The following is a 16560-nucleotide window of genomic DNA, read 5'->3' as shown; positions in this document are numbered from 1 at the left end:
GTTATCTGCCCTACTATCTGAGTTGTCTCCCCTGTTTTGGCAAAGTTGACAAAAATAAATATAACACAAACATGGTGTTTTTTTTTAGAAATTACATCCGCTAATATGGAGAACACATAAGTTTGTTTATTTACATTAAAAAGTCTTACACTTGAATTACACACTGCTCTCAAAATTTGCACATTTCATTAAAGATCTAGACCAATTGTTATCTGCTACTTCAAAATTCAAGATTGAAGAAGACACCTGAGCCAAATCAAGTGAATGAAAGTCAAAGTCGCTGTTCTTTTAATTAATGAGTGAAGAAAGTCAGAAATAATATCTTCCCGTTTACTTTTAATACGATAACCACTGTATTGTTTAATTCGATTATAATCAGAATATATTGAAAACAATATTGAGTGACTACAAATATCATATTTAAGTATTTATTTCCACCATTTGTACCTTTGATTCAGAATATAATTATTACATGGCGTTTTCAATGTTTGCCTTTTAATCTTCATGATATTCCCATATCGGACCGAGGGCTTTAGCAATGTGTCTAAATCTATTGATGGTCAATTTAATAATATCTTACGATAAAAATTAACGGCAAATACACTGTTTCCTTTGAATCGCTTAACACTTCAAACCTGCTTAATGTAATGATAAAACTTTTCAAAGGACCATTTGATTAAATGATATAACTTCTGTTTTACATGACAATGTCGTACTATAATGTGCTCCACATTTGGTACCAGTCGTATTGCTCATGTAAGACAAACATATTGATACATCTACTTCCAGGGGCACATTCGGAGAAGGTAGTGGGATTGTTGTTGAGACGATTGGAACATATTCGTCGTCATTTATGTTCAACATAGTCACCACATTTTGAATTGTTCAGTAAAGAAATATCATCTTTATAACCGAAAGTGAAGCTGAAGGATACTGCTAACTTCTTTCCATGCTTTCTGAAAAGCTCCTGTACAAAGTCCGCCGCATATGATTAATTAGGCAAGAAGAGGAGCAGAGTTGGTTTCAATTGGAATGCTATTTGTGTTTTGAATAACTTGTACTCAAACATACCTTTGAATTTTTTTAGTTTCCTCGTCCAATTAACACCGCTTCCAGAATAGGTAGTTTCCCAATTGGAAAAGTCTTTAATTTAACGATTAACCCGTTGTATTTTGCAAAGTGATGGATTGAGGCGCACGATATGTCGGATCTAAGGATAACCCATTTTGCCGAAAAGTGTTATTGACAATGTTTAAATCACAATTAATACCGTGGTAAGACGGATTACATGTGAATAGGAACTAGCACATGTGTAATCTGGAGTTTTACACTTGAATTCGTCATTATTGAGACCCTGTAACACTTGTTTGTAATTCAAAGTTCGAGTTGCAATTGGTTTGGTATCGGTATGAAAAAAGTAAAATAACAAAAATACCAAGGAAAAATTAAATCGGAAAGTCCCTTATCCAACGATAAAATCAAAAACTCAAACACAGCAAACAAAATAAAAACAGCTGTTATGTTTCTAACTTGATACAGGCATTTCCTTGAAAACAAATATCATTTATACATGGACTTTATTCACTAACCTTTCAAGACTTAATTCTCTGTACAAGTTATGTTTAGAAACCACTGCAATAAACCCCCATTCAAACAAAAACTGACAGCAATCATCTCGGATATTTCGAAACGCAGACTTTTCAAACCTGTTCCCATTGAAAATGATGAAAAAGGAAAAAAATTCTTTCTAAAGCGTTTAATTGCCAACAAAGATATCAAGACCATCAAGTTAGGCAAAATTTTCCTCGGAGTTTGTTATTTTACTTTTTTCCTTTTGTAGAACATGATGGATCAAACCTGGTTGTAAATCTAGCTAAATCTCTCACTTGTATGCCAGTCGCATACAAACCCATTATATTGATAGGTAGCATAAACTGATTTTTGGAATAGGGAGGTATTTTTGAGTGAGCAAATTTATAGTGAAGGATTGTGCCTATGTTGATGACATTAATACCTTTTAAACTATAAACACGCTAGTTTAAAATTCTCAATACGACATAATCTGACTATATAAGATATATTTTAGATTTAGAAAAGAACATTGGTAAAACCGAATGGTTCCAAAAGCTCTCAAAAGAAAAACAAAACAGACTACCAAAGAAACTCTATGAATTGATTCCAAGAAAATGTTATGTTGATATTGAAGGGGATGATGACAACATACATGAAGTCGAAAGCATTACTATAAACGTCGACAGAGCTGGCAACAAGAGAGAAATAAAAGTTCCAATCTTTAGCATTCAAGATGGAGAAATGGTAGGAATACACATTTAACAATACAATACCATTTTTCAAACTAAAATGTCACAAAAACAAACAATGATATCTATGCCACTTTCTTATTTTGAAGCTGATTTTATTTTTGTTGCAAACTACGAATCAATATGTTTGTTCTCCTTTATCGGGTGATTAATAAAGGTTTAATAATAGTTTGAATGGTTCATAGATAACCTCCTTGGTTATTTTATCAAATATTGAATTCTAATGAATGTAGACGCTTAATATGTATCAGATTTCGCCCAGTATTGTTTTGCAGCTTGCTATAAAAGTATTAGGCAAAAGGCATTCAGAATTGCATTCATGATCTTTTCATTTTGTACATTTTTTATCATACAAGCAAGATTCTGATCCGTTCAAAGTTCCGATGCTTCAGATATCTTCTTTTCTTATAAAAAATATGTTATTTATTTCAGAAGCCAAATCCCCGATGTTGTTGTTTCTGCCAAAAAAACAAATTTCCTCGGAGTTCAGTATTTTTGTGATTTTACTTTTTGTAAAGAATTTGAAATTCACAGCAAAAAACAAGGATCCCTCACATATTCTAACATGTGACATTTTCATAAAAAAGACAATTTGAAATTATCATCTTTATTCTGCATTATCCAATCGTTGTAAAGTTCCAACTATCATTCTTTAGAAGAAAAAGACTGCCTTAAGCTATATTGCCATGAGGTGTGATAAACATATTGTCAATCATATAAGGATCCTTCCAAATCCTAAACATTAAGTCTTTAATCTTCAATCTTCACGCTTGACACTACGCCATGTGCAATTGGAAGATCAACGTCATCTTCTCGTGTAAGAGTAATTAATTTACAAAAGTTACAACTTCTGCTACACTTTCATTGTCTTAATTAGTCATGCTAGATCGAAATTTGCGATGAAACAAACCGATTCAGACAACATTAATAAACAGGATAACATTATAGAATTGCTGGACTTTTTTTTTATCGACAACGTACATTAGTAGCCAGAATTTAGATTTATTGGCCAAATTTCTTAATTGCACGCCTTCGTAGACAAATGAAATGGAAATGATTGAATTAAAACAAATATGTCACTATATGTTATTCTTTCAGATGGTAAAACTTTTCAAATTTCTGTTCTTGCTTAATTTTTCATTTTGTGTACGTCACTTTGGTATATTCCAGTATATTTACTTGTTCTCTTTGTCTGGTTTGATATTTTGTGTTCGCTATATAATAATTTATAGAGGGAAAAATGTAAAATGAACAGAAATTATTCATTGTTAACATCATTTATTCTATAAATCTGATCTGTTTAGCATGTTTAGGGTGAAATTTGTATTTGACTATTACTAACAAATAATGCAGTATTTATTTAAAAAACAAAATTAGATAAAAACACTGATCACGAACATATTGCAATTAGTTACTTATTCCGTAAACAGTTTAGTGTTTTTACTTTCAAATCTGTTTACTGTGGATTCATTATTATTCGTTGGATACCAATTTTAGTGGATTTCGTGGGTACAGGTGAACCACGAAATTAATTGTTCAACGAATAACAAATTTTCCATAGTCTTGTATGCAGACTTCGTCAAAACCACGAAATTAAATATCAACAAACAAGTCAGTTTTCCTTAATCCACGAAAATTGGTACCCACGAAAATAAATGAATCCACAGTAATTAAGAAGTTGTAATATGATAGCCAATGAGACCAATCTCCACCATAGAAGTTAAGTGGAAGTATACATAATCACACGCCTTTAGCGGACTTTGAGATAAACAAAAAACGTGCATCGTAACACATCAGTGTTTTGTCTGTGGGTTAGTGACACATGGTAAAATGAGAATCCATGTCTTAAAGACGCATTTCCCATTGTATTTGGAACCACATAACACCTGCTGAAGCTTTGAAGTTCAAGAGGCTCAAGCTGGAAATTTGGTGCACCAACATACAATTGAACATAGGTTTGAAAGTACCGTATTTGACAAAGACTACATACATCGTTGGTGCCAGCTTATGTTGTGTTCACTGAACAATTATGGCATGGTTAGAATGATCCAGAGGGAACTTGACACTTTGGTGAAAAAACCAATTTTCACCTCAAGAACTAAACTTTTGAACTTTTGGGCCGATAATTACTGTCCCGAATTATATTTACAATCAACAAAAACATTTCATATGTATGTTCAACTGGAAACTGATAGAAGTTCTCCTACCCCGAGCTGGGGCAGTGAAACAACAGAAATATTTACTACAGAAATAACGCCTGATATATGAAGGTTCTAACTTAACTGAAGCAATTTCACTGTGGCACCTGGCTGATCATGTCCGTCAAAATTGAACAACTGGGCTTCTGACTTGGGATTTGCCCGTTGGTTTTTACGTCTCTTTCGATATATGTATCCAAATCTTACTGCAGAATGCATATCCCAGAGGCAGATGGATCAAATGTATTCCCTGACAGATAACCATTTATGTGTTGCCATAGGTGAAGTTGAACTTGATTACACTACAACCTGCATTCGTTGTCGTCACCGTCGTAATCCTAGCAGGTAAAAGGAGAGGTGCGTCGTAATCAGGAGGAGGCCTTTATACATATGCTGCTCTTAGCTAGGAGGAACAGTTTTTCTGTTGAAATTCAATGCAGAGATTTTGCTGAGCTGGCTGACATGAATTGAAGGAACTATTGCGGAGATGACTGCTTGGCAACAACTACCAAGTATAATTCTTGGTGTATATGGAAAGTTCATTCGGAACTATACCGGTTTGGAAGTAATTCCTAGAATCCCACCACACCAGCTTGTGCTTGAATCAGATTCACATTGTTTATCCTCGACTGCATGCTGTCCAGTACACTATCCATGGAATATACCAGTGATTGCCACTGAAATGAGTCGCTTCAGTAATATACAGTTTTTTTTTGTGCTGATTTTGACCGTTAATGACAATGCTTTCAAATTCTGTTAGATGCTATAAACAAAGAGAATCTTGTTAGACTGTTTGATGAAATATTGTTCTGTGCTGACATGACTTATCATTGATATGGTCATATTTAAAATTAACTGTTTATAAAATTTTGAATTTTTGAAATACTAAGGCTTTTCTACCTCAGGAATAGATTACCTTAGCTGTATGTGGCAAAACTTTTAGGATTTTTGGTCATAAATGCTCTTCAACTTTGAACTTTATTTGGCCTTTTTAACTTTTTTGGATTTGAGCGTCACTGATGAGTCTTTTGTAGACGAATTGCGCGTCTGGCGTAAATACAAAATTTTATCCTGGTATCTATGATGAGTTTATTGTCCAACAGTTACTATGTTTTATATCGCGTTTGGTTATATTTTCAGAAAGGAACGGACATAAGTATTCCATGTACCGTTTAATTATCGTATTTCGTTATCTTTGAGACATTAATTGTGTTATATGTATTTAACTTTTTTAATGATAGTTTGAGCATGAACTTTTATGCAAGTGTATGAGACATCGTTCATTCTAATATCAATATATAGATGACAAGTATACAGACTGTTGTTTTTTCTAGTCGTTTGATTCAACCTTGGCCTGGTTCTACTGAACACTTATGTATACAACTGAACCAGTCCATTGTTTACATGCACCGATGACGTAGTTCGCATAATGATAAATTCTGACTCCTCACCTCACAAAATTTCCCACTATGGCAATTCGTCAATTGTAGTAGTGGGAGATTGGAATGTTGTTCAAGATTATGACATGGACTCATTACATTATAGAAGTGGAAATAATCCCCAGTCAAAAGCTAAGAGTCATGAGGTAATGCATGAACTAGATTTACTAGATATATGGCGCCAGTAGCACCTTTTTGATAAGAGGTACTCATGGCGGGGTCCAAATCACAAACAAAGTCGTTTGGACTACTTCACGATTACCTCTGATATACTAGCATTTGTTATTTCATCAGATATATATTTAGTTATAGATTGGATCATTCTCCTGTATTGATTAATTTTAGATTTTGAGTCAGATAAGAGGGCAGGGTACATGGCAATTTAATAAAAGTCTTTTGAGGGAAACTGAATTTATTGAGAAAGTAAAAGGGGACATCAAAACTGTCACTGAATAAAATGAGTCTGATCCATCTATGGATATCGAGACAGAGGATAAACAGTTTAATGTAAGCTATCAGCTGTGATTGGATATGATTAAGATGAAAGTCCACGGATCTGCAATAACTATTTTTGTAATTTTGGGAAAAAAAAACATTACACAGAAAAAAATATTCCCAAACTTATTTTGGAGGCCGAGACTAAGATAACAGTTCCCAGTATTATTAGAAATGAACAAAAACAGTTTTATAAGGAAATATATACTAGTTCTAGTCCATTGTTACTTGAAACTCACATGGACACATTTCTTCAACATAATGATCCTTTTATTACAAAACCTAATAAAGAAGAGGTGGGTTCCTGTGAGAGATCTTTAACAATGCAGAAATATTTGTCTTCTCTTCAACATATGAAGAATTCCAAATCACCTGTTATAGATGGATTCACTGTTGAATTTTACATTTTTGTTTTTTGGATGATATTAAGAAACCACTGGTAAGATTTTTAAATGAGGCTTTAGAATATGGAAAGTGTTCTATCACTCTAAGACAAGGAATCATTACTTGTATACCAAAGGAGGGTAAGTCAACATTTTATCTGAAGAACTGGTGGCCTATCACACGGTTATGCGTAGACTTTAAGATAGCTACCGCAAGTCTTGCATAGACTAAAAAGGGTGCTTGTAGATATAATAAGCCAAACACATAAAGGGTTTCTTAAAGGTAGGTATATAGGCGAATGTACTAGATTTATTTCTGATCGGATTGAAAAGATGGAGCAAGATGACATTCTTAGAATTTATCTTTGGTTGATTTTGAAAAGCCTTCGAATGGTCTTTTATATTAGAGGCTTTACAGATTTATGGTTTTGGCCATACATTTATGAGTTGGATTCAAGCATGCTACTGTGATGCCTCTAGTGCAGTGTTAAATAACGGGTATCTTTTTTGGAACCTTTCTGGAAGGCTCAAACTATTAGGTATATAGTTTGAGCTTGCTATAGTGGATAAGACTCTATGTGATTTTACAGCCAAGATAAACAGTATCAAGTCATTGCTAAATACTTGGGCTTACAGAGAACTAACATATATTGGAAGGGTTGTAGTTATTAAATCTTTAGCACTTCCAATGTTAGTTCATGTTCTGACTGTTCTTACTAGCCCCCCAGAAGGGGTTCTGAAAGAGATACAGAATATATCTTAAAAATTTTTATGGGAAGAGAAACCAGATAAAGTGATGAGAACAGTGGTAATGTCAAAACACTGTGATCGCGGTCTAACGATGCTATAGTGTAAAAAATGTCTTGGCTGTATAAATTACTTGATCCACTAAATCACTCCCCATGGAAAATCTTGCTACTTAGTTATATACATAAATTTGGGGGTGACAAAGTTTTACACAGTCAAGATGGATTGCTTTATTTAGCAAAAAAAGTCAATCCCTTTTGGCATGACATTCAGGTAAATTGTTCCAAGTTGATATTCTGACCAAGTCCATATGGCTGAACCAAAACTTTAAAATAGTTGGCAAGATGATTTTGAAGTTTAAATATATTGCACCTTGTGTATTCTTTTCCAATAGTCTTGTGTCCGATTATAATACATTATTATCATATGAAGAATTATGAAGAGTTTTTTTGCCATATTTTTGCCACTACTGGGAAATTCTTCAATATGCTCATGTATTAATGAATCTCAATCTTCTTTCGAAATGTTTGAAACGCTTTTTTTTTTTATTAGATTGCAACGTCTCTTTTTTTGTTTTATGAATTACACTTTCGGAAGCTAGAGCTAGGTCAATGTACATATAGCGCCTCAACATGAGGAACTCGAAAGTTGTGTGTAAACAAAAAATCTCTGTGTAGTGATATTGGACACGTTTCTATTTTAAAAAAGTGACTGAGCTTAACCATGTGTGTTGATTTGGAAATTAGAGGAACATAGAAAAAAAATATGGAGCTATTAAATGTGTTCAAAGTATTAATTTTTCAACGGACTTATTGTGTTAAAAATGGATTTTTATACCACGAGGCGCCTCATCACGAAATGATTTTCGGGGTATGCTAATTTACGGACAAAATAATATCACTTCATACCCCGAAAATTTAACCATTTATGTGAAAATATCTCAGCTTCGTAACGAGCAATCATACATATCCAAGTTAACGATATGGACTGAGCTACAGAAGAAAGCGTTACCATTAACGCCTATGGGGAAACAATTGCGCATATTGTCCAAAGTTCTAAGACCGATTTATGCATGACTGAACCTTGGACACCAGAGAAAATTGTGAAAATGAAGGTTAGTTGTCTTTTATATGACCTAGTTATCACAGCTGGTTCTGGATAAACATTACCTATAAAGACCAGCAACAACTTTTGCTTTTGAAATGCATTACGGGCACGGGGCGGAGCACTTCTGGTAGGCACATTCAAACGTTTGTTTACCCGAGAAAAGCCGAAAGGCACTTGTTATTGACTTAATTAGGCACTAACTTCTTATGGAAACATTTAATATTATTTAATTGTAAGTAAACATTTTTAAGTAATTATCATTCCAGTCTACAGGAATAACTTATAATCAAGGGAAATAACACACTTCATACGAGTAAAATTTGATACATCATTACATTTGTTTCACACCAATAATTTGACTGTTAATTATAAGCTGGTCATTATGATATGCAAATAAACAGACACATATGTCTTAAGAACATCACGAATTATCATATTTTAGTGTGCACTAGTAAATCACAAGATATTGTCTTTTCTTAGTGAAAAAGGGGGAGGGTCTAACCTTTTGAAAACATAGTGCTTCATCTATTCAGTTATTAAGCTTCTACTGATTGCTCCTCATTTAAAAGGTTTAAATGAAGGTTGATAAGCCACAAGAGAGAATCATCTCTCTTTTTTTGTGAAAAAAAATTTCTAGAATTTGACTTTCTCTCTCAAAAATAAATACTTATGTATTGAAATAAAATGAAAACACAACCTAAGAAATTTGTTTGTCTTTTTTCAATTTCAGAAATATCATTACTATGTAACCTGAGACGGCAAATTAGAGGTTTTAAAAAGTTCTGAATAACTGGTAATCATTTTGTTTTATTAGGCAAGCTCTAAATTGTTGATTTATGATATTTATGCAATTGAAATTACAATCAGTATGTTGAAAATATGCTGATATGAAAACTGTTGCTATGGTCTTGATATTATATAAAAATTCTTAGTTACTGATATTTTCGAATCGATATTCCGAGTTAGACCTTGAGGCAACTGTTCCTCGTGTAACTCTGCAAACTGAACTTGGCATTTTTTGGATCGATCGTTATTCAATGACATCATAATACGTGTGATGTAACAATGTTTCCTTAAAAACCTCATGTGCATTTATCACTGCTAAAGGGTTTTCACGGAAATACATTAAAAAAACCACTTTTTTTTCAAAAAGAATTATGTGAAAGGACAAGTTTTGAAAATTGCACTGCATACAAATGACCATCAAAGTAGTTTAGGGTGGTTTTGATAGTTGCATTGCCAAGAACCTGTCCGGTTAAAGGGAGATAACTCAATTTAAAAAAAATATATTTGTTTCGACAAGGACGATAATCCATCCTCGCTCTTGGGGTCACTTGCTAAAATGTTTTTTAATAAATTGATACTTGTTTATTCCAAACATTTCCTGTTTACAATTTCCTCAGTTACCCGGGGAACAAACTAAGGAGTCCCGTTTACATTTAAAACTAACTGTCCGGGAAGCAGGAGGCTGAAAAAAAGTGCACTTTTTTTACCAGAAAAAGTAGTATATTAATACTTATTATTCTTTTATATGACAATAAATGAAAAAGAACATCTTTCTAGAATGTAATATAAAAACAAATAATATAACATTATAACATAATCGAGTGCACCTCTAAACCATGGATTACCTAATACAAATTAAAAAGACATAAAAGGCAGACCACATAACATCGTGCCTGTTATCTCCTACAAGATTTGTAATTATTATATAAAATTAATTAATTTGTTTATTTTTTCTTTGTCTATTGTATTATTAGATAAATAGCAGAGTACATATTTCAGATTGGTTATCATCTATGATTTCTAAAAATTCGAAATATCTGTAGGTGACATTTTTTTGCCATCATAATAGATTGTGTTTCTTATTTTCCACTAGGACCATTTTGTCAAAATAAAAAAAAGAGATTTACAGGTAAAGTTTGGTTCGATTGACCACTGCTATCTCCCAAAAAGCATAAAATGTTTTAAATTTACATCATTCTATTGAATATTCCATAAGATAAAAAATCTTTCTTTTCACTAATGATTATTTTGGTTGTGCTGCAATAAAAAAATAAATGTTGTAAATATTCAGTATTATCAACCGTTTGGCAAATCTGACATTTTCCATTTGACTATCGCATTTTTAAAGTTTACTTTCCGTATATATGATATTGTGAATACATTTCAATTGAAATTCTTTAATTTTTTTCATGATATTAGCTTTTTTTCAGATTGTCCCATACATACTATTTTCCAATTAAATTCATGTCCAAAAATTTCTTGCCATCTGTTTTAACATTTTGGAAATATATTCTTATTAATCATGTCTTGAATATATTTGAGTTTCAACTTTTTTAGGTTTGATTTTTTGGTCATTTCTATCTAATATGAACATTTCATCAGAAAGTTTTAATTCTATGTTTGTTTTTTCATTAATTTTATTACCAGTTTCTTAAATTTGTAAAAAGTCGATTGGTATTGAACTTTAACTCTTGAAAATTCCGATATACAGTTTCTTTTATCCACAAGATTTTCAAATATAGAGCTACAACTGTAAAAAAAATCGTTGATTTCTTCATTCCATTTCTTTGAAATATTTCATGTTATTGTTCAGAAAGGAAGAAAAAACAATATTTTTTTTGGAATGAAAGATTTGAATTACCACAAAATCTCATATTAAGTACCTCGGTCTTAGTTTTGGGATTCTCTCCCGTTTTTAGAAAATTAGACCATGTATAGATCATTTTCTGATAAAATAAAGGAATATAAATATTTAGCCCGTCAACGTTTGAACACTCACATACAAATATTGATCATTATACTTGTCATTTAATTGTCGAAGCCAGTACTTGCCAATCGCATTCCAGCTTTCTAACGGTTCACGAAGAATGCTAAAAAGAGACGTTATTTGCTTATTTCTAATGAATAAATCGATACTAATCATGCCCATTCCACCCTTTGTTATATAAAAACAACAAACCTGTCTTTCTGTTTGGTTAACTTTCCGATCCCATATAAAATTCCAAATAATATTGTTTACTTGCTAATTTGACATGTGCGATAAGACGCACAATTAAGGGGTTGAATACCCGCTGGCCTGTAAAGATAACTCCAGTGAAAACCAATACCAGATGCTATCGGTAAAAAAAATTTTGATTCATGTTTTCTGTATTTTGATGCAGTTTGTAAAATTAATTGAAGGCCGGAGTTCCGCAGTTCGATCTTTGTTAAATCCTGGGACTACTGAAGTGTTGTATTAGTCCCAGTTGAAACGGCGCAAGATGTTTGACCCAAATTAGTAAATGAAAAATGCATATATACATAAATAGATATTCTTATTCAAAATGAATTGCGCATCAAACTGACTGAAATATAATTGAAATTTTATTTCAACTATTTCACATATAATTGACCGAAAGGCTGTTGTCTTACGAATCCTTTTTTTATTTATATGTATACATAAAACTGGTATCTCGAGAATTCGGAATGTCTGTCATTTTATTTAATTTCAAACATCCATTGACAGTTCATAAAAATTAAATTTAACAGTACAGTGAGTTAGGATAACAGCACAAATTCCTCGAGGTAAATGAACTGTCGTTGCTTAATGTCTGTCATATTTGTTTTTCGTAAATTGTTTTGTTATAATTAGACCGTCAGTTTACTTAATTGAATAGTTTCATATTTTTTATGTTGGTCCTTTTATAGCCGACTATAAGGTATGTGTTTTTCTCATTGTTGACGGCCGTGCGGTTGTCTATAATTGAGTACGTCCACTTCATTTGAACTTTGGTGGATAGTTGTCTTATTGGCACTCATACCACATCTCTTTATTTTGATATGTATGTTGGATGTGTACTGGTAGATAATTTATCTTCATATGGGTACTTTAAATCTTTTGTCTCCTGTAGAATTAGTTTCATGGTCATCTGACAAGGAAGCCTTTTCCTACTAATTTCAACAGTTTGTTCGTGTGTTGTGCTTTTGTACCACATATATATTTGAGCACTCACAAACATTTTTAACCCCGCCGCATGCCACGGTTTTTAGTTCTGTTTTATAAAGTAAGGAACAAATTACTTGTTATTATGTGGTTGTCGTTTCTTGCTGTCTAAAATATTTATTTTCTTGTTGTAATTGTTTTAGAATATACAATTGTACCAGTTCGTTGGGTATTTCCCCGTTTTAATTGTTTCGACATTTAACATGAGATCTGTTAAAACATGTTAAACCCGTCGCATTTTTGTGCCTGTCCCTTGTCAGTAACCTCTAACCTTTGTTAGTTTTGTGTTCGCGTTATTTTTTATTATTTTATTTTTTTTGTTAAACTTTGGTTCATTCATGTTACGGAGTTTAGTGTGGCGTTCTTTTCGATGAACTTTTGTAAACATTATTGTGTAGGAGCCATCCTGCATGTGTAGAATATTCTTGCGCTGCGTTAAAGACCAAAAGGTTGCTTAAGGCTGTTTTCTGCTCTTTGGTCGGGTTGTTGTCCCGTTTTATAACATATTTCTCGTTTCCATTCTACTATACGATATGGTTTAAGTTACTTGATGAAGGCCATACAATAACTTACAGTTGCTTTCAACAATGTTCTTTGGTCCTTTGGTCTGTGGTGACAAGTTGTCTCATTGCCAATATAATACCCCATCGTCTTATTTTGTAAATTATTGTTTTAACTTCTAAGTCAAACCAGAAATATATAAATAAATAAATATAAATATATATTTATGAAAGAAAAAAAGTATTTCATAAATTATGTTAGCGAATTTATTCAATTAAAAATTACAGAACCCTCTTTTATCTTGTGAAGTTCGTGGATGGAGGGTAGGTCATCCCGTGGATATTTACATAATAATTAATATCTCAATAGAGCATTTAAACATGAAACAGAACAAAGGACGAAACAGATTTTTGTTAACACGACATTTATATATATATATATGCTTATAGGAAATAAGTATGTACATTAATAATAGAGTATCATGGAGGACAATATATAATAAAATTGAGAATGGAAATGAGGAATGTGTCAAAGAGACAACAACCCGACCATATATCAGACAACAGCCGAAGGCCACCAATGGGTCTTCAATGCAGCGAGAAACTCCCGCACCCGGAGGCATCCTTCAGCTGGCCCCTAAACAAATATGTATACTAGTTCAGTGATAATGGACGCCATACTAAACTCCAAATTATACACAAGAAATGTTTACTTTTCAAAATAAAACATACATGAATTAAAACAATAATTTCTATCACAACGATCTATTAAAATTAAATTGTTAATCTTATGATTCAGACAATTTTTGAAATGAATATCAGACGAATATGCAAACTAATAAAAAATTAACAAAAATAAAGATGCTAAAAGATATGTAGTTAACGTTTAAGAAGCCAACCTCACCACTTTCTGAATTTACAAATATTCAAATCCAAAAATGTCTTTTAAATTGCCAAACACACACCATCATACATATATATACACACAACAACTTGAATTTCAACTAAATAAAAGTTTGTCATAAATGCACACTATAATTTAAAAAGATGAAATTAATTAAGCCCAACAAATAACAGAACCTGATCATTTCAAGAAGAATTAGCCGAATATAAATGTTCCTTTTCGACAATTAAGGAACTTCCTTCATTCAAACTTATTTTGCTAAATGAAATACATATTGATTTGTAATGTGCAAAATTAAAAGAATTTATTCAAATCTAGAGTAAACGTTTCTTAAATCGGCTTCTAAACTTTGCTATCATTTATGCCGCATCCTGTGTCCAACAATCAAAGTCCATACGTATACTGTAGTAGGGATAACAGTTTTTCTCTTTTCCTCTACCTAGTTGTGACACCAAGGCTCGATAGTTTTTGTTTTATTTCGTCTGTTGATAAAGAATCCAACTCACGTTCCGGTGATCTGTCTACTGAAGCAATATAGTATTTAGAAGACTTTAAATATGTTAATCTAACGTACCGTTGTGATTTTTCATGTTAATCAACTGTGTTTCCGTTGTTTCTTTAACATTGTACATTAACTTCGTCTTGCATTAAAATAAACATTTTCTCTGTTCTTGACATGGTTCGTTGTGTAAGTTTTTGCACTTAGCAAACAGCTCAACATAACTCGTTTTTTTAAATTTTAAATGAGAGTTCTAAAACATTTTCAGTTTCATATATAGCAATTTTGGAGCTACCCATGTTAAGATTTACTCGTTTATTACCAGATGGCAGAGTGGTTCTGTATTTCTGAGAAACGCGACAACATATGTTGTTCAGTCTTTTTGCAAGCCTACATGTATTAGTCCTTTTCAGCTGAAAAATGTAAATTTGCGTATTATATATATCTACATATGAAAAGTTTATTTTTTATAAGCTTTATAGAGTTCCGAGATGAAAGGATTGTTCAGTTCAACTGTAAGCTCAACTTTTCACTTTTCCTCTTTGACGAAAATCTTTATGAAGACTCGGTAAATGTTCTGTTGAAGAAAATTTGGCAATATGGTTTTCAAATTTATCTTTGAAGTAATTAGAAAAATTGTTCGACATTTTGGAGGCCAAATAAAACTTTACTTTTGTCGAAAGCGGCGTTTACTTTTAATTTAAGTTTATCTAAATTGCCATTTCAGTTGCGGAAAGCATGCGAACTGTCTCAAACTGTACGATCTTCTCTTGTAGTATGATTTGATTTGAAGTGTACTTTTTTAAGTTGCAATTTTGGAATCAAAGTCAATTGAAAACTCAATTTAAGTCCTCTCCCCTTGTCGTTGATCCTATAATATCAGTTATCTGACATTGGAAACCTTTTGAAGTCTCCAACGCCAATGACTAAAAGCTTCTCATCTGTCAGGAAACAATATCTGTATACGTCTAAGTCAATACGTATCGCCAATCTATTTTCCTTACATCCCAATTGCTGCTGTACGGTATCATCGAATTGTTTAGCGGCATATGACAGACGATCTGACGATTTTATTTGACATTCATAGTTTTGTAAACTTTCAACGTCTAAATGTCCAGTCGGCTTATATGTACCATGAAAGCCTCGCCACTCTACAAGGTGCAATAATTCCTGAAAGAATATATGAGGAAAATTAAGTTGATAAGCTATATTATCAGATTATTACATGGCATTTTTCATATCAGATGTATTATGATATTGACCGAGGGCTGACAGTACATCTGATATGAAAAATGACATGCTATGATCTTTTTATCATATGCTTCAAAAAATGGAGAAAATGACAGTTTATACATAGATCCGTTATAGTGTTTCTCACGTAGAAGTTCAAAAGTGAAAAGTGTACGGGCGTCGGACGCCAAATGTAGTACATCCGATATGCAATTTTTCTAACATATCCCTTAACAGAGGGGAAAAAACAACAGAATGATATTTTTTTATAGTAACGAAAAATAAAATCAACAAAACATGATGAACACTGTTTGGAAAAATAAACATTTGTACATTGTATATTATGCTGGACACTTTTTAAATTGAATTTATTTTTAAAAAAAATGCATTTTACATAATTTATTATCCTGTATCGTAATAATAGTTTTGTACCCTACTTTAATTGTAATTTTTTTTCACTAAAAACGTATCATTGAGGTGTATTTTCTGGAATTTGCCGAGTATCGCCGGAATGCCACGTGAAAACGTTACGAAAAGGCATGTATAATAATCGAAGCATGTGATAAATTTTTCATACCAGCCCGCTAAACACCATTTCTAAAAAAAATATGAAATTCACGTAAATTTAATGCACTTATCATACTGTAAACATTATATGTTATTTTCTGTTATTAAATGATAATATCAGATTATTACATGTCATTTTTCATATCGCATGTATTATCAGCCCTAAAGTCAATATCAGCCCA

General features: G+C 32.3%; 1 protein-coding gene across 2 annotated transcripts in view; it reads left to right on the top strand.

The window, feature by feature from the left end:
- The window catches only part of LOC127701029 (uncharacterized), a 101050-nt gene that overhangs the window by 13874 nt on the left and 70616 nt on the right, over positions 1 to 16560 (top strand). For both annotated transcript variants that reach the window (XM_052204799.1, XM_052204798.1), the window contains exon 6: positions 2087 to 2316. In XM_052204799.1, coding sequence (XP_052060759.1) covers positions 2087 to 2316 — 230 coding nt within the window. The remainder of the gene's footprint in view (positions 1 to 2086; positions 2317 to 16560) is intronic.

This window comes from Mytilus californianus, unplaced genomic scaffold, assembly GCF_021869535.1.
Source record: "Mytilus californianus isolate M0D057914Y unplaced genomic scaffold, xbMytCali1.0.p SCAF_5, whole genome shotgun sequence".
Lineage (NCBI taxonomy): Eukaryota > Metazoa > Mollusca > Bivalvia > Mytilida > Mytilidae > Mytilus > Mytilus californianus.
Note: the sequence above shows the minus strand (reverse complement) of the source record. Positions and strands in the feature narration are given on the sequence as shown.